Source organism: Anomalospiza imberbis, chromosome 2 (genome assembly GCF_031753505.1).
Source record: "Anomalospiza imberbis isolate Cuckoo-Finch-1a 21T00152 chromosome 2, ASM3175350v1, whole genome shotgun sequence".
In the NCBI taxonomy this organism is placed as follows: domain Eukaryota; kingdom Metazoa; phylum Chordata; class Aves; order Passeriformes; family Viduidae; genus Anomalospiza; species Anomalospiza imberbis.
In genome coordinates this window covers 26,070,400-26,090,399 of record NC_089682.1, presented here as the reverse complement: position 1 = coordinate 26,090,399, position 20,000 = coordinate 26,070,400, and the positions used below count along the sequence as shown (strand labels likewise).

At 41.9% G+C, this 20,000-nt stretch overlaps 1 protein-coding gene across 6 annotated transcripts in view; it reads right to left on the bottom strand.

The window, feature by feature from the left end:
* Positions 1-20,000, bottom strand: part of MCF2L (MCF.2 cell line derived transforming sequence like) — a 141,607-nt gene that overhangs the window by 101,839 nt on the left and 19,768 nt on the right. The window contains exon 1 of one of the 6 annotated variants that reach the window (XM_068180194.1): positions 16,636-16,910. The exons of the other annotated variants lie outside the window; for them this stretch is intronic. Within the exon in view, the coding sequence (XP_068036295.1) occupies positions 16,636-16,714 (79 nt within the window). The 5' untranslated portion in view covers positions 16,715-16,910. Of the gene's footprint in view, positions 1-16,635; positions 16,911-20,000 lie in introns of those variants that run through there. 6 annotated transcript variants of the gene reach the window in all.

The following is a 20,000-nucleotide window of genomic DNA, read 5'->3' as shown; positions in this document are numbered from 1 at the left end:
GACAGTTGCTGCTGCTTTCCCCAACCAGATCTACAGCATTCGAGATCAGCAAACAGCTCACAAGTGAAACCTGTGCTTCCTCAGTTTCTCTGAAGGAGACAGAGCACCTCTGAACACATTTCTCAGTTGTTCAAGAGGGGCTGATTTTGCCGAGGGCCAAGAAAATGCAAACCCCATGATTTTGAGAAGGTCATTTCCTGCAGATGATACCTTTGACAACTATGAAATACAAAACATTGTATAGACTGCTGCTGGATTGATGCATCCAGACAACTCCCAGCAGGGGTGGAGGCCTGGCTACAGCTTCAGGTGTTCTCAATAATCTAAAGTGTACAGAGGGAAATCACTGCTGAGCACCTACATAAACACAGGATATTGTCTTGTAGTGCTGCCAAAGGCCAGGAGCACCCTTTCAGTCTCTGCTCCCCTAAACTTCCTTCCTCTGAAAAATTTTCTCTGTTGCCATGTGCTTTGGACCCGAGGGATCCAGTGCCCAGTTCTCACATCTTCTCATATCAGACTTCAATTCTTCTACACTTTTCACAATCCTCTCTTAGTCTCTTCATGAATGGGCTATTAATAAAATGAGAGAGTTTTCAGTTGAGTTGCTGCTTTGAAATTCTTCTGCATGCACTGTTACACCAATTACAAATGTATATGGCAGTAAGCCACTCAGCACAGAAGAAGTAGTGCTATTAATACTTTACAAAGCTTGTATGCAGCTGTAAGCAATACCTTTTAGGAACCTTTCAAAAATGTTGCAAAAAGCCCTAGGCTGTAAGAACTTCATACAATTTTTCTCAGGTTACTGTTAGGATGCAGCACAGCAGGTTGTGTACTGCAACCTTCTGAAATGGTTACAGAGATAAAGCACGTTAAGTGTTTGGAGAAGGAATGAGATTTTCATAATATTAATGAACATTCATTAACTGCTGATTTCGATGATGATTATGTCAGCCTCTAGCAAAGTAGGATTTTTCCTGTGTACAGATAAGCATGCTTAATTGAACTGGGATGAAGGGATTTCTGGTGGGATGTTCAACAGTTTCCTAGACAGTCAAAGTTTTAGTTTGTTCAGAGTCAGTTTGCCTCATTCTGCTTATCAGCTACTCGGTTTTAATAGACATATTTTAATTACACAGTCATAATTAAAGACATGCAAGCAAATAAATCTAAACACAGTGAGACACCAAGGGTCTTTATGCCATCTACAACTGCAAAGGACTACAAGTCCATGCTTCAGTTGAGTAGTGAAAAGTTCTCTGAGAACTAAGAATCAACAATTTCCTTCTGAAAACCTAAAATAAGTGCTGTATGATATGCAGTTACTATCACTGTTACCTTTAAAAAGACTGAGAAAATCATTCCATCTATATCATCTTACCATCAAGCACCAACACTGAATACAGCCACAATCACACAGGTACTTTGACCTAACTCAATACTGCTGCCAAAAGGAGGATTCCTGCTCCCAGTGACTTCTTGCTTCCTTTGTGTGGGCATTTGCATTTGTGCAACTGAACAGTGAATTATGCGTGGATATGTTCCAGGTAGGACAAGCAGAGACATGTCATGTGGCTCCTGGTTGAAGAAGTCAAATATGATGGTACACAAAGGGGAATGTGGAAAGCTGCTGAAATTGTAAGTATCCATTGATTTCCAGGTTGGGTGTATTATTAAATGAATATTTCCTAAAATAGTACTGCAAAATGTGCTTGTGTTTGGATTTTTCAGCTGAGATGTTCACATGATTTAGTAAAACAGCACTATTGCATAAATAAAATACAATAGCACTAATAGCATAAATAATGACTATTTATGGCTGTACACTTAGAACCCAAATAAAGGCACAATGGGTAAATACATCATTGGAGTTAAAATTGCCAAACAAATTATTACACATCAAAATGTGTTGAAAGACACTGAAGATTTTGTAAATTAAATATATGAAGTAGAAACAGGCAGTGATGAAATCATGGCTGCTCTTGACATACAGTACAGAAACACTGGGGGAAATAACATTATTGGTATGTAAGCTACTGAGAAAGAAAAAGGCAAGACATTACCAAAATAATCACAGGTTATACCTCAGCCTGCATATTCTCTGATATGACTAAAGCCTCCAAAGGGCACACAGTGTGGGTCCCCATAGCTGTAAAGCCATAAAACCAAAGGTTAATCCCAGCTAATAGTCCCTTTCTCCCTCCCAAATTTTGATCTCTTTTGTTACATTTGGATTCACAGATTAATTTTTTCCAGACATTCTAAATGCTGTCAGTAAAGACAGCACTGTGACAGCAGTTTTTATGTGTTCCTTTTTTATACAGAAGAAATGTTACACAGGCAAGTTCTGCTGTCCATTAAGGATGTGTTTCTTGAAATTCTGATCACTAAAAACATGGCTTGACTCTTCATCACCAAACTGACTTCATCAATCCCGGGTGGTTTGAGGAAGATGATGATGACACTGAAGATAGAACTATTGAGAAAGAGAGGCACAAGGGCTTCCACTAAAAGACTGATACTAGGATTTGGTCTCCGGGATGAAGCAGTTGGGATCTTTAAGGAGGGTGATCTGCTCCAGAAGGTTGACATCTCCTCCAGGTGACAATTACTCCATCCACCACCTCAAATACACTGTCCCTGTGCATTTAAACTGACTGTATTTCAGTCTCTGCACACATCCCATCTTCCCCACAGAAAAAAAATTTTTCTTCCCAAACAACATCTAGGATTTCACCTGGGTGGCTGACAATAGTTAGCAGAGCAGGATGTTCAAGAATCAGTAGTGGAATGCCAAACCCAAGGACAGGATCATCTAGGGAACTGGTCCTCTCCTTGTGCAATCCAACACAAATCAGGGACATGGTCATAGGAGTAATCTTTGCTCAGATTTGTGATGTGTGGGCCACCAGCCCCAGGCACCCCTATTAATTATGTACAGGTCTGCCTGGGATATTTTTTATTATGTATCCTTAAATACAAACAGGGCATCTGGAAAGCATCATGCAAACGGACGTTTTCCTTCAGAAGAATGTACAGGATTCCCACATATATCCCAGGAGTGAGAAGCAGGTAAGAAAACAAAACAAAAAAAGCACAGATACTGCAGTTCTTGTTAAATATATACAACACAGATATTTCAGGACCCCCCAGGTGCTCTCGAACAAAAATAAATCCAGATCAAAACCAAAGTAGTATCAGAGAAAAGGCTGTTGCTGAGAGCAGAAATTTTGCAGAACACAGGTTTAACTTTACTTTATAAGGCTTTTTATTAAACCACAAATTATACTCTGCTCTGCTTTGCAGCTACATGCCTGGACGTAGCTGCTGTTCTGGATACTAATAATATCTTACCACATTTCCCTATGTACAATAATTTAATTATCTTTAAACATTTAAAACAATCTGTGATGACTACTATAATATATACTATATGAATGTTGCAAAACAGAAAGCTCCACAGTAAATAATTAAAAGAAACAACTGGCTACTAGGAAAATTGACACAAACAAATTATTTTAAGTTGCAAGACCTAGAAGCCGTCACAGAGTCACTGTGCCTCGATCCATTTAAAGCAAGCTGCAAAATTTTCTGCTCTGCCACAATGGCACTGGAGCACATGTACACCTTACTGCAAAGGTTTTAACCTGCAGGAAAACTTCTAACACTGCAGAGTACCACCAAAATCCACCAGCCAGACAGGCAACAGATCTGATGTGCCCTGTCTATGTAGCCATGAACGCAGGAGATTCCTGAACACCTCCATCCTAGATCATCTCCACTGTTGGTGGCATTCAAGACTCAACCAACCATGTCTCTAATAAGTAGATTGGCTTTAAGCTGGTGGTCGGACAAGATGACATCCACAGAAGCCCTTTGCAATCTAAATTATTCTATAGTCATCTGGTCCATTTAGCTTCCTTGATGTTATCCAGTTGTGTTCACTGCTTTGATTCCCACAGAGGAAAAGGGAACCATTTTCCGTGCTTAATTTATGTCGGTTGTTTCCATTTCCCAGTGAATTAATAATTTAGCAGAATTTTATCTTTCTCATTTTAGAATTATGCGAAGTTGCCAAGCGTTAAAGTAAAACATTAAATTATTTACAAGTTGTACACACATGCAGGCAGATAAATGGTGCATCATATATTTAACAGTTGTTAGAAAGTACAAAAACAATAGGCTTGACAGCCAAAGTCCTATGTCTAAGGAGAGAAAAGTAATCTTCAATTTTCTGTTAATTTTTTCAGGCATAAAAAAGGGCTAAAGCAAATGTATTTAAGGTAGATCCAAAGTTTGTACAAACTTCAGAGCTACCAGATCAAGCAGTTTCTGTCTGCAAATGAAGGAATGAGGCTCCATTGCCCTGATGGCAAAATTCTTCACAGAAGGCAATTAAAACCCTGTTCCATGTTTTAGAAAGATGGAATTGAATAAATCACAAGTGTGCAGAACTGTCAAGTGTTGGCAGGTGATGGGGTTATCACAGACTGAGAGGATAAATTACAAATTCATTTGTAACGGGTGAACAGTGCTATAAAACAACAAACACATCCTAAATCCTCAAGTCTCCAATTACCAACCGTATTCAATTTACTTGAATAAAAGATTATGTCTTCTTATTTTGGTGCTCAAGAAATAAAGAACAAATATTATACTGCTGAATTTTTATACAAATCCAAATAACCTCTACACATGATGAAGACAAGGACAGCAAACAGAATTCCTCATAATTCAGTCTCTAAATGAATTTACTGCCTTATACACGCAGCTAAACAACTTCCTTCAAATAAAACTTAACCAGAAATAGGTTTGGAAAAGGGAGATAGTTTTGAAGCACCATGCTCTGAGTATTTTCTACAAACTGCAAAGCAGAACAAAATACCACTACACTTTTTTCCCCTGCTGTAACTTCACATTCTTCTTGAAAACTGATTTTAAATATATTTCTTTCTTAATGTGCATATATTTTACACAAAGACCTTCTGTTAAAATTCATCTGGCTATCTGAACCCCCCCTTCCCCTGAATGCACACAGAGAGACATAGTCATTAAAGGATTGGCAGAACAAGATCTCCTTTCTTTTCTGAGAGGGGCCCTACCAACAAAGAACCTCCGAAAGTAGTATTTATTGTTAGGTGCTGGGTGATGCAATCTTATACAGCAGTAAAGATCCAGGATCTGCTTCCTCCATGTCCTAACAAGCACACACATCTCGTATCCACACTGTATTAGTATTCTTCTATTCTCTGTTTCTGACAAACTCTTCTGGCTTGTCACTGACTTTAAGTTCAGCAGGAACCCCTTTGAGGACCTACAAGTAGCTCCACCACAGCCAGAAGGTCATTTTCTATCCACAGGGTATTCAGCACATGAGCTCTGGTGGAATGACAGCAAGTGAAAGGGTTCAATCACCTGCAGCCTTGGGGCTTGCCACAGCTCCCCAGAAACACTCAGTCTGGTCTTGGAGCTCACTCCTTTCCCTGATGCAAGTCCCTGCCTCCTCTCACTGGCAGAAAAACCACCAGGTGCGGGAGGTAGAAGGATCCCCTGCACAGAACACAGGGCTGCTGGCACAGAGTGGACACCAGTCCACAGCCTGGGGAAGGCTGGTCAGTGAGACTGCAGCAAAATGGGAAAGGAGGCTGGACAGAGTCAACTTCTAGTGAAAGGAGACACTACAAGGAGGCCTGTGGAAGGAAAGGAACTTGGTACTGGGGAGGAACAGCTGGGGACTGAAAAGACAGCAGCTGAGGTGAAGAACAAGGGCAGGTACCAGCCCCAGACAGCCGAGTTTATGCAGTCGCCACTGGCCAGACGCCGCCCAGGCTGCCTCCAGATGAGACGCATGTTGCTGCTTCCCTGAGCTCCCACCCTTGCCATGCTATCAGGGGAGGAGATGCACAAGTACCAAGCTCTGCCTTGCCCTACTCCCTCCCATCCCACCTCACCTCACCCGTAGGAAAGGAAAACCAGGTGACTGAGCTGGGCAGGAACCACAACCGGACTCTCACCTCTGCAAGCAGAGGACCAGACCTGCCAAGAGATACCATAGGGCACACACCCCTCCTCCTCCCAGACAAAAAAACTGCTTGAAGCCCACTGGCAGTACTGTGCAGTGATGTGCCTGACCTTATTTCTGCCGGGAATGCTCATCCCTCCCTCCCTCATCAATTCCACCACGCTTGTCTGATGTTTCCTTTTCTGCTGTGTCAAATACAGATAACAAGTTACTCGAGGCAGGGATCTGTCCAGAGCAGTATAACTCACCAGCGAAGGGTTTGGCAGGCTGTACAAAAAATGGAGCAGAGCAAATGACCAGCCTTTAAAACAAACACAATTTCATTTATTCATAGCTTAATAACTTACTAATTCATTGCTTAATGTGTTATTAGCAATCCATTTTAAAAACCAGGCTTTGACCCTCAAAATTCCTTTCTAAAGGCATAAATAGTTAAACTAAGTTCTTCCCTCTGCAATTACCAATGCATTGATAATTTTCCAAGTCTGAGGTCTCCAGCATTAATGATGCTATAAAATCAAACCTGACACTTCTAATAACTTTTTCCTGAGTACTTTTCAACTCCAGTTAATTGTAGCCAGAGCAGCTGCTTATGAAGCACTTTGATCTCTACGGCATGAAAGGGCCCAAATGGACAGGGTGGCCCTTGCAGTCTGTGGGGCAGGGTCTGTGGAGAAACAAGATCTGCAAACCCCCAGCACAGCACCCAGTGTGGCCCTGCTCCCTGCACAGGAGAGCAGCACACAGGTGGCAAGGCTTGTGAGAACCCCACAGAGCCTAATGACCAAACATACGCCCTGTAAGGCTCACCCACAGCTGATCTGCTGCCAGGAGCAGGCAGCAGAGAAACGGGGTCGGAAGGAGAGGACAGTGGATGTACACGTCTTGCTGCCTTTTCTTCTATGAGTATCTTTAAAATTGAATATTATAAACTACATTTGTTGCTATTTAATGACACAGATCTAGCTCTCTGTGCCAGCCATGTCTCACATGTCAGGAAACTTGCAGACTGGTTGTCAAACCAGCGAGACGGCTGGTCCAGGGTGGTGGTGATACTGAGTGAGTGGGAAGGAAGGCTCCTCTGTCTCGTAGCACTGCCTGCTCCTGCTTTCCTCCTCAGGCAGGATGCACACCAAAGAGCCACCAGCCACACTGCAGCCCAGGAATGTCCACGTGCAGAAAGTCAGGAGCTACTTGATGGGAAAGGATGGGAGAGGAACTCCTGAGGGAATGTGGGGGAACAGGAGGGGCTTCTCTGCAATCCAAGTGCCAAACGGTAACACCCACATCCCTTCCTGCCCTGGCAGTCGCACATCAGGCTTGTCTCAAATACCTGTATTTCCCTTCAAACCACTCTTGGATCTCTAAACTCTCACCCTCCTTTGGGGATAAAATTTAAATCCTGCCTCTTCCCACCAGGTCCAATTAGAGCTCCCTGCAGCGTCATATGAATGTCAGGCAGAGCTTTTACTGAATTCAGCCCTAGGCTATTGTCCTAAAAGAATCATTGTGGGGTTCGAGGGTGTTCAAAAAGAGTATCAAATAAGGCCTGGACTAATTGTTCTGGTTCCATGTTTTAAAAGGCATGTGGTAGGATGCCGCAAAGTTTCTTCCTGATTTTCTGAAGGCTGAGTGGGAACTGTCAGTACAACTTTAACTTGGATAATTGCTAAGCACACCTTGCAAAATTAGCAATGTGGCATTTAATGTGTACCTTTACTCTCCTTCTGCAAAATTATGGCAGCTCTCTGTGCCACCCAGACCTTTTTAATTCCCTGTTAGATCAAAAATGTAAACAATTGCTTTGAAAAACACCTCCCACTGCCACACTGAAATAATTCATCTTCTGTCTTTATACAACAACAGAGAGAAGCAGTTTCTATTAATATCCCTCTCCTGCTCCAGGCTTTGTGTTCTCAAAGAAATTCAGGTATACAATTTTCAAAGGATTTGACTTTGAAACAATGATGGCACTGAAGTCAGATGCAGATTGCAATGTCCTTGAAAGGCAAGTAAAGCATGAGCTGGGAGCAAGAAGTGCTGAAGAGACTCAGCAGAAGGAAATTGCAAAAGTATGGAATTAGAAAGCTAAAAATACTACGTGTTGGTCTGTATTTTTTTCTTACCTTTACTTCACAAATGATTTATCTGATGTGGAAAGATCCCTTTTTCTTTTTTTTTTTCCCTTTCAGCTGTTGGGAGCATTTTGAAAACCATCAACAACTTTTTTGACTTCCTTTTGATACCTCCAGTGCACTCAGATGCTCTTTGCCTTCAAATCTCTAGTATCAGAACTCCAGTGTACATCCCATAAGTCACTTGCAGCCTCAGCAGCTGTTGCATAGAACCCAGAAACAGAATTTTTGACTGTGGCTGTCCTCAACAAAACCACCTGTGCCAGGAACACTGTAAATGTCTGGGTCCTGAGCAAGACTGGAGCTATCTCATAATTAGAGCCTGGCATGTACTCAAGCATGAATAAAGTAATGATGATGAATTTTCATCACTCTTGTGATTCTGTGAATGCAGGTCATATTCCATCCTAACTACTGAACATAAAACTATTGTTTTGCAGACAGTGTATTATAGGGACCCAGCTTCATGTCCTGCTGAATGCCCAACTATGAGCAAAACATCCAGAGAATCTTTTTATATCACCTCGTTTCTGCCAGCTTTTGGTTCCCATCCAAGCTGCATAACCAAACACACCTGTTTTGCTTCCATCTTTCCCCTTCTCCCATTGTCAACAGTCCTCAAAGTAAGCTGGAAAAATTCCATTCCCAAACACAAACATGCTTTTTTATCTACTTTGTTTCACTGAATGTTTGGGTGGGAGCTTTAATTTTGTTTCTAAGTATTATAACAAGAATAGAGTATTTTATATTAATGTACTTTGCATTTACAAACATGCTGAAAGGCCAAGTAAAGTGTCTCAAGAAAGTGAAATGCTATGTAAGAAAGCATCAAGCTTCCTTTTATAAATCTATTTGGTAATAACAACCAAGTTCCAGACTCAGCTGGAAACTGAAAACAAAGCCAGCAGAAGAATTACCCGGTGTTTGGAAAGAGGAATTCATGTAAGTATCAACAAGAGGATACAAGATGGGTAAATTTCATCCTCCCTCCCACACCCGAGACACCTGCCTGAGAGCTCAGGGACAGACAGGGAATCAGAAAAACCCACTCAGCTTTCACCTCACCAGATTAATTCCCAAATTATTCTCTTCACTGCAGTAAATCTGAAAATTGCAAATGTTAAGATAATAGAAATAGAGAACAATCAATTCAATTACAAATATTCCACAGCAGCAGGATACAGAACCATAAGGAGCATTTTGGTTTGGCAGGGCCTTTCCACAGCAGTTGCTTCAGTAGGCATCGTGCCTGTAGTAACACACGCAAGGTAAACACAGAAAGAGGAAACAAATCCGTCACACAACATGCTGGTTCATTTGGTTTGTGGGCCAAAAGCTGATACAAGACTGGTTTTACAAAGGTCTTGTTCAAACACAAGGCATATGACATGAGGTAACCTCAAATGACCAGCTAAGTAACATGGAGAGAAAACCAGCAGCCCAGGACAGAATAGTGACCAAGGGAAATGACTTTGTTCATTCCAGAAGACAGACATAGGAGTGTTTATTAAAAAGGCTGAAATTTATCATTTGATATTTTTAACAATGAAGGTTGTAGCCTGAAGAGTAAATTTTAAAATCAGCTATGTGTATTCTCATTTGCTATTTATATAAATTATCTCGGTGTTTCATACGCAAAGCCACCCTCCCTTTAAATCCATCAGATGATAGGCAGGAATAGAAAGAAAAGGAAGATACATTTCTGGCTCAACAAGAATTGAGACTTTAAAAGAACTAGGACAGTCACTTCTTGGTGCAAATTTTCTGCCTGCCACGTGAAATGCTGAAGGCAGAAAGACTTTTAGTAAAACTGTCACTTAGCAAATGCCTGAAGCACAGGAAGGGTGACAGCATGCACAGCCCTGAAGTAACAGCACAGGTGAAAAACAGGAGCTTACTTATTGCACAGCAGTGCAGTTCTCAACTTGCCAAATACCTGTTTGCCCAGATTATCAATGTCAAAAAGGCTGACGGCTGCCAAGCAGCATTACACACCGAAATCTTCAAAACCTAGCAGTACCATGCTGCACTGTGCTTTTTCAGTTCACCACAGTTTGAGTGCCACATTCTACAGGGAAACTGCCTTGCCCTGTGTCCTTAAAGGGATTTAAGTGCCTAAGGTACCATCACACTTGCTCCTACCAAGCTCAAACACCATCAACCTTCCCATGAAGGTAGAAACATTTGGGGATGGCTATCACAAGGCTTCTCCATTTCAGCTTTCTCTCTTGCTGAAACTCACAGCCAGTTACACCTTTTGTTTAACATTTCTGTATTGCAGCAAGGGTTTCATTATGTCCCACTCCCTCCTGCTCCAGGGAACCATGTGGGAAGCTCAACAGCTAGCTCCATGCCCCTGGAACACCACAACTCAAACAGCACTTCCCATCAGTCATCAAGAAATTTAAAGCATTATTACAAAAACTCAAAAGACACAAAAAGAACAGCAGAGGCAGACTGAGGATATAACTAACATCCGAGACTGCTGTAAGTAAGGGGATCTATTGTGCAAAACTGCCCACTCTGCACAGGAAGTCAACCTCCAAGATGATGATTCCATCTCTATCTGCACCCAGGACTGTGTGCTCAGGCTGACTGTTCCACAAGGCATGAGGAGGTTGCACCCATAGTGCTGTTAAAGGCAATGTTAAGGGCTGGACTTCCAGACAGTTTGCATCACCACAAATCTGCATTCCTATGTGTGGTGAGCCAAATGGCTCATGCTTGAGCTATGTAGTTGTGGGGATAAGTAACTGGAGAGAGGTCAAAATAGCTAACACAATATTGCAGGGTTAACTCAAGAGACCTACAAGTGATTGATCCATGTAAAAGCATTCTAGATTCTGTTCCTTCTGTTCAAAATGAGAGCTGCTATTTAATGGGACAAGACAAAAGAAATAGTGGAACTAAGCCAGATATTGTAAAACAGCAAGCTCAAACTTCCAGCCGAAATGCAGTGTTTCAGATACCGAAAACCTTAAGAAGTTGTTGGAGCTGACACACAAACAACAAAATCTCAAGTAGCTGGCTCGATCTTCATTAAATGAAAAAGTGAGTGACCCAAATGCCTCCTACTCCCAGGTTTTGGTCAACACATCAGCTTAGAGCAAACACCTTGAAGACAATTCAGCCTGCGTTACATGCAGACACTCCGTCCCTGCTCTGCACTGTTCCTGCTCTGCAGAGGTTCCCTGTGATTTGAGATGCACGAGGTAATATTGCAGCTTGGCACTCTGTGGTTGGAAGTGTGGCAGGCAGCTGTGCCAGGCACTCCTGCCAAGAAAATATTCTGACACACTATGGTTATAAAAGCACGTCAAAGGAAAAGGCTTTTTTCTTCTTTCGTATCACTAAGTACTTAAATCCCGGCAGCGCTCTCCCAGCTCTGCAAGCTTTAAGTGTATATACCCAAAGTCCATAAACTGAAGAGGAGACTGACAAACATGCACCCTACAATCCCCTGAAAAGCCATTCTAAATGTGCCATCATTTACTGTTTAATACCTATTTTTGGATATGAAGTCAGTGATAGATGGGGTTTTTTTGGAAGGGGAGGTGGCAGGAAGTTGTATGCAAAAAAAAAAAAAAAAAAAAAATTAACAACCCTGTTGTGATGAAGTGCTTTGGGACACAATATTTGAGAAAAAATAGCTTCATTAAAAAGAGAACGCAATCAACCTTAATGTTGATCAAAATATTTTTTTTTCCGATTCCTGAAAAGGCAGCCAGCTCCTTTCAATAAGGACAATTCTGTTGCCATGTCTGAACCTTACTCCCACTAGTTTCACTAAATTCAGCTGTTTCAGTAGTAAAATAAAGAGTTTGGTTTAGGCCAGAATATGCTAAGAAATGAATGCCCTGCAGGTGCTGCCAGGATCCATGACAGTGCATCCTCACAGAAAATATGAGCAATCCATTCCTAAATGCTTGTGCCTGTGCAACTGCAACTCCCACCCTTACTTTTAAAATTTTAAACTTCATGTCAGGAAGGGCATGCCTGCTTTTTCTACTTTCAGCAGAAAAGCTAAAACGAAGGGCAAGCAAGTTAATACCAGGCAGAGGCATTCCCCACTACCACTAAAGGCCACCTGGGTGCAGCGGACGTGCCCACAACTTGCAGATTTCAGAGCTCTCACATGGATCGCTCCAACTCTACCAGCTACAGAGAAAGCTGAAAAAGTTGCCAAGTAGTAAATCAATTCCTTCATGCTCTGACCTGCCTGCTTGCCAAATCAACAGAAGCATACAGAGCACTCTGCCACATGGAGAAAGATGTTTTTGACTTCCCAAAGCTGAAAATCAAGCAAACTGAGGACAAAAGCTACATGGGTAAGAAAGAGCAGTCAAGCTCCCAAGAGTTGGAATGGGGAGGACACACAGAAGAGGTCCTTCCAGCTGCCCACAACTTTAAAATGTCTTTTCAGTAAGCCTGAGGATGTTCCTGTCCTTGCAATAATCTAACTCACCCCAATGATTCCAGGTACTTGGAGACAGTGTGTGAGTCCCTTCCTCCCACATCTGTGCCTAATTTGTCAAGACAGGTGAGCCAGCCTTCAAAACTTTGAAAGCCTGCCTGTCAAGAACAGAAAGCCAGGGAAATGTAATGTAAAGCTTTGGCCCAAACTGTGAATAAGATTGAAAGTGTGGAGCTACTGAAAAGTGACTGAAATGGCTATGGGATGCTACCTGTACTTAAAATACCAGCACTGCATACATATTTACTGAGGAACCACATGTTTTCCTTCTTTGGTTTGCAGATGTTTCTTCTTTCTGCAGAGCATTAAAATTGTGTTTGAGGAGAGGAAACAGATGGTAGTTGCAATAGTGGCACTTTTCCAAGGTGGAAAGAAACCATTAGAGTGGGGCTTCCACAAGCTTAGAGAGAGAATGTCAGATTTGTACTGCCTGTTTGCACGAATTAAACACGTCACTGCAAGGTTTCCAAATGATGCAAATGTAGGGTAGTGGCTGACACCGACAGCTGGTGCCTTAACACTGTTTCTGTGTCAGTCAGAGCAAAGGGAGTCCTAAGCAGAATCCCCACAGCAGTCAGTGGAATGGACAATCCATGAGGTCCTAGGTCAGAACTGTTAATCATCTCAGGCTTCAACCTCGGAGCTACTATTCCATGGGGAGGGGAAGTCCTGCCCATAAACAGAAATTTGTGGAAGAGGGTTGAATTTAACACAGCAAAGGAACTGAGAAAGAAGAAGAAAAATAAAAGCTACATCCAAATAAAGATAAATGATGCCATTATCCATCAAAACAATAAACACGGACAAAAATAGGATTTTGTTTTTCAGTAGTGGTAATAATTTCACAGTTTTTTTCCTGAAATAACCTCAAAATTCTAATGAGGAAAAAAAAACCCAGAGAATTTCTTTAAATGATTTCTGCCTTTTACGGATTTATATAAGAACAACAAAAGCAATTAGTCTTGTCATCCAAATCCAGGTGGCCATTTGATAGAAGGAAAGTGGCTGGGCAGACTGAGGAGCATATCTGGGAAAAAATGAAAGAAGATGCCATGGGAACACACTTTACAGTTGTTGGGAAAGTGTAGGCCCACAAGGTGATTTTGAACTGTGGAGCAGGAGTCAGAGCTGGAATATGAAGCAGATGATAATATTATACTAAGAAGTATGATTTTAGCAGGTGAGTATGTCCAGAAGGAGAAGGTAACATAAGGTGTTGGAGGATAAGGTGAAGGTGAGGAAGACTAGAAATAATCAATCAAAGCTTTTGCCAGAGAAAGCTGTCCAGATTTGTGAAATGTGGCACAGGAAGGCACTCGAGGGACTCAGCGAGAGGATCACACATTGTATGACAGTAAGGAGATGTCAGTAATTTACCATGGGGGCTGGGAACGTGAGTAAATCAGAATTTGGTCAGCGCAGAGGGAGCAGGATCTCTAAGGCAAGGGCTGGTGTGGCAGGGAGGGATGAGTAGCCCAGAAAGGTTGTGTGAGTGCCAGACTGACACAGGGGACTCGCCAGTGGGAAAGCAGCCAGAGGCACAAAGGCTGTTCTGGTAGAACAGTGAAAGATTACAGACACACCCAGACTTACCACTCCTAACCTCAGGCATTGGGAGATGCCAGGCTGGGAGCTGAGCTGCTCCAGGCTTCCTGGCCCCGACCCAGTCACAGGAACAACCAGCACACCTCAGAAGGTGGAAGGACTTTCCTTCTTAACACGCCCCCTTCTCTCTGCAGCGCACAAGGGTTTTAGAATTCCTCTTCTGACTCAAAAGCTTAACACTACCTGGGATAAATCTCAGCCTGCCTGCAGTATAATTCAGAGGAAAAAAAAAATACGCTGAGGAAGAAGAACAGGTTTTTGGGGTTTTTTCCTAGAATCCTACAAAGGAGAAAATCCCTCGATGCCTGAAGGTGGACAGCTGTACCAGGGGCAAGCCAGGGGAACATTGCATTTCAATTACTCCTGAGCACGGAGCTACTGAAAAAGTCTGAACATGATCTTGGGCTGTTAAGGAAATCTTTGCTTACAAAAGCTTTCTGAATCAACCGAACTGCTGTGAAGGCAGACAGAGGAAAATTAGACCCAAGAACAGTGTACAGCCCAAGAATGGGAGACAGCAACAGAGAAACTGTCTAAGCAACCGGAAAGCAGCAAGGGAGGGAGGGGGGGTGAAGGCAAAAGGAAACCCGAAACAGCCACCTATAAATACAACCACTGGCTGTATAAAAGTGCTGCCTGTGGCCTGAGAATTATATATCCTGCACAAGGATTATAACAGAGAGGAAGAAAGAGAAGGGGGAGGAGAGGGACCAGCTAAATCACATCAGTATGAAACTGGCTGTAAAGTAAAAGCTGGCTTTAATTTTTTTTTCTTTAAATATGCAAATTTAACAAGCTAAAAACCAGCACGTGGTGAGAGCTGCCAGCAAATATGAAAACACCATTTGGAGCTGTTGGTGCCTTACATGAAGGTCACAGTGTACCTGCAGCTGCACAGCTGAGAGACAGGCAGTGTCACAGGCAAACCTCCCACTCTAGAGGCTCCCTCTCCTTCAGCTCAGGAAGAAAAGGCTCCCACATTCCCAACCAAATCTACCACACGTTCTTAAAATTTATCTTGCCACAAAAAAACTAGATCAGCATTTTCGTGGGAGTGGAAAAAGTAATGTACAAATTACTAAAATAAACTGCAATAGACAGTATGCCCTAGCAAATATCAGACAGGCTTTCTTCTTAAGCATTCAGAAAATCAAAACAGGAAATGAAACAAATATCCAGATATTTAATAAAGACGTGTTTTTAAAATAGGAAGATAATCAATAGAAAAAACAAGCAAGGAGAAAAAATGGGTATGTGACTTCTACTTGTAATTTAATGCTTGTTCTTGTCAGATCAAATCTTGTTTCCCCCCAAAAAATGTGAAGAAGATAAAATATCTTTTTTTCCCCTATCCAAGAAAACAGAGGCAGCTGATCTGTTCATTCCATACTTGTATTTAATCTATGTGTTCATCAGACTACAGCATCAGCCATCTTGCTAATTATCTGCTTCCACCACATAGAAATTGAAAAAGATGAAAAAGTCACCCTTAGGAAACAGCAGACTAGGAAAACAGGAAGATAAATTCCAAGTTTTGATACTGCAATGAATAATACCTTATAATAATCTCTATTTTCAAACCACTGTTTTGCCTCATATGATAAGAAGACGCAACACTTCTGTAATCTGTCAACCAAGAATAAAGAGCAAACCAAACAGTTTCAAAGGATACAAAAACCACCTCTCTTGTCTTTCCAGGTAACTTTTTATTCTGAAATATGTTCACATCTCTGTATGAGCAATAGCCAGGATAACACTCCTAGATCTAATAAAAGATCACCTCATTGTGCACTGCTTCTTAGATCTAGTTTTGAACACAAGCATTTACATTTTCAACAGATAAAGCAATCTCAGAAATTTTCATAATTTTTCTACAGTGCTAAAACCATTTCAGCAGATCTGCTCCAATTTTTAATCCATACAGATGTAAAACGACATTTACCACGATTAATTAATGCAACTTTCATTCTCAAAGAAGTGCAATTTAGATCCACCCAAAATACTGGCTTGCAGTGCTTACAGTTAGCTCAGCTCTTCACAGCTTCATATCAGACTCGTTTCCCTAGACATAACTGTAATTCCTCCAACTTAGGTACAGCCGAGTCAGATAAAAAAGGGAATCAAGACCCACTTAGAGTACATGACTGGGCTAACAGCGACACAAAATGATGTTCTAAAGCATGCTTCAGGAACAACTGAGCACTAAAAAGAATGTTAATTAGTGCTAATATCAATGAAAGTTTAACCTGCTGACAAAAGCTCTTAATGTTCTCTTTCTTATTAATGAGAGCATGCATAAAGAAACACAGTCAGATTGCCAGGATTTTCTGCAAATCCCACAAAATCACTAACAGCATCCACACAAGACATTATTTAAGACCAGCAGCTCCTCCTACCAGCGCACTGGAAAACCGCATTTAATCTTTGCATCAATTCTTCTAGGGCCATTTCTTCAATTTTCAGCCAGCATCTCATTCTCAAATAAAACAAAAAGAATCCACAGCAAGCATGCCCCCCCCGCTCAAGGATTAAAGGAGGCAGGGGGGGAAAAGCCCCAAACCAGCCCGCTACAGCAGCGCTTCGCAGCCCTGCATTTCAATCGCTCCGCACGGCTCCCCTCGGCACAAAGGGAGGCAGGAGCCCACGTTCCCTGCTGGCAGAGCCCGGGCGAGAGGGGCTGCTGGCAGCCGGAGCCGGGAGCGCTGGGGACAGCCGGGCCGCTCGGAACTTCTCTCCCCCTGCCCGCAGCGGAGCGCCCAGGCTCCGGCGGGGCGGAGGCGAAGCGCTGAGGAGCCCGAGCGCGGCCGGCGCTGGGAAGGGCTGCGCTGCATCCCGCGGGAGCAGCCCGCGCTCGCACAACGCCCCATCCCCGCTCACGTGAACGCCGCGGCTCCTCCACCTTCCTGCCAGGTTGGGCAGCTTGGAAGGAAAACGCCTTCCCACTGACAACGCCGAGGAGATCCCTCTGTCACCGGTCCACGTTCGGTTTGGACCGGTCATTTTTGAAGGCTAAGGGCTTCAGAGTTCCTTTAAATGCTGTCGAATTTCCTTTAAATGCAGCTGTCTTCTGGACTCTTTGGAGGAGTTTGCTTAAATGTTGTGCCACAGCAGTCTTATAACTCTGTGAAATCTGTATTTCCACAGCAACTGTACTCCCACCTTAGGCAAAGGGGTTCTAGAGCCGGGCTTTGTGGACCCCTCAAGGTGTATGGTAGCAGAACTGCTGCAGAAGGCAGCCAGGAAAACCAAACCTCATAACCAGTAAACTTCCACTTACTTCAGAGGGTACAGTACCACTGGAAAACTTTCAGGGACACAGAAAAACACACAAGACTGAAAGCAGTACAATGCTTCTCTATACAACTGCTCCTCATGATTGATTTCCACTGCTTTTATACAGACTGTTTTACAAGTTTGAAACTGTGATGCTTTTAGCATTTTTTATTTCCAAAGATCATCTTGATGCCTACTAAATCTCATTGTTGCAGTTTTTGCTGATGGTGAATTTTGCTGAATTCTCCCACTCTTCTAACCATCCCATTGGTTTTATCCTAATTTTTAACGAACATTAACAAATTGTCCATGGCTGAAAGAAAAAGAGATGTTTTTCATTATGTTTAAAAGGACTGTGCCATGTTATTTAAGATAAAGATTCTTTTCTACAGATTGCATACAGCAGGTAAAAATAACAGCCCTCCAGAGGGAAATAAGTGGACCTGTGATGAGTTGTTCATAACTCTCAACAATACCATTAGAGAGGATATGAACTAAAAAATGTTTTTAAGAGGACCCATCAAACTATCTAGGCTTCCTCTGCCAATAAAATTAATTTAGATAATTCATTTACTACATTAATCCACATTATTTCCACTCAAAGTATGACAGGCCCACAGCAGCTCCATGTATTAGCTATGACTAGAGCCATATATGTTTCCATTTCAATATTAATAGAAATGACAAAACGAAGTCTTCAGTCAAGCTTTACCATAACAAAGTATTACCACCAAAAACCAGGATCTGTAGGAACTTTGTATGCAGAAAGGATTTTGTTTATATGACTGCCATTTGAGACTGCATTTATGCAAAGGAACAAGTGATGGGCAGCAAGACCACAATTGCCAGACCAGGCTCTTGCCATTCTGGTGGTGACCCAGGAGGAGCAAATGCATGAGAAAAGATATGCAAGACTGTAGGTGCACTAGGATGGCTGAGGCTCCTTATCAAACAAAAGCTGTGCAACCATATTGCATCCACAGACAGCCCAGGGAGAACTCCAGATGCCAGACAGTCGATGGGATTTGTTACTGCAGCAAGTTAAAGGCCTAGGACATTTTTGCATATGCAGAACAGCAAAGCTCACTTGTAAGATTACACTGTTTCCTGGTGCAGCAAGAAGTGCAGCAAACGTACTCATTCATAAGCACCTACTGCAAGAGAAGATGACAGTTCAATCTCAGATTTCCCTGAGAATCCTGACTCAATTCAATAGTAATTTCATGTTTTCCTTGCAGAATCAGCAGACTGCTTTATCTTACCATATATCAAAGCTCCATCTTTTGATGGAGTTTCTCAGTGAAATAACAAACGAAAAGTAAGACAAAAATGTAATGAAGAATTTTTACCATGTCAACTAGTCAACTTTCAGAATCACAAGCACATAATAACTTATACTTGTGCAAAATGAATAGAGAACCCTAATAAGTTAGCTAAACCTCAGTTACACCAACGATGCCACTTTATATATACTTTCTACACCTTCAAACAAATTCCAAACATGCAAAGTATGAGCACAGCATCCATGTGAAAGGTTTAGTGCCGGGCTGAAAGTTAGTCCACCTAAAAGTGGATTATTTGTAATTATGTACTTGTTTAATCATGTCCACTCATGGAAATCAGGCAGCCTTGTCTTCCTGAGTAAGAATCTTTGGCATAGCTTCTCTACTGAATGAAACAGAGAGTATTTCAAGGTACTTAACCAAATGTGGGATTACAATCTGTACTGGTTTGACACAGGATCATCCATGGCTTCATGAACAACCTTGAGTCAGACTAAAGAAACAGACCTTAAACTAACTAAAATCAACTCTTAACCCAACTGAGCTTTCTCAGAACATGAAGCAATCCAGTATCTGACTGTGAGCTATGTAAGGAATCAAAACAGTCTTGAAAATACAACATGACTGCATCTCAGGGAAGAGCTACTGCAGTTTTCACTCTCTTGAAGTTTTTACTTGATCGCCATACCCCTTCAGATCATCATGACAAACATGTTATGGAATTAAACATGCCATTTCAGTCCCACACATCTCCTGCCTAATTTAAATTTTATACTAAAAGGACTAATGCCCAGTTCTAGCACTGAGAATCTGTAAATACAATAGGAAATGCTGTCATTTTTCAGATAGAATATGATTAATTATTTTTTAAATTAAAAATTCAAGCTGCTTCTAGAATTCTGATTTTTAACTTCTGCTAATGTATTACCTTCAGCAAAAATTACCTTCACCAGTCCCAGGCAAGCCCCTGGTGCAACAGAGGAATTCATGAAGAAATTAGAGGAGTACATAGCCTTTCAGTTCTGTCTTAGAAGTTTAAAATGCATTGGAAACATTTTTTATCTATTGGTTTATTTCCATGAAATTGCAAAGCTAGTAAGAGAGGAGCAAATGTATTTAATTTAATCAATCGATTTCCATAGCTGCATGGGTATAATATTTGACCTGATTTGTATTGACTTTTTTCTAAACTTCTATTAGATTTG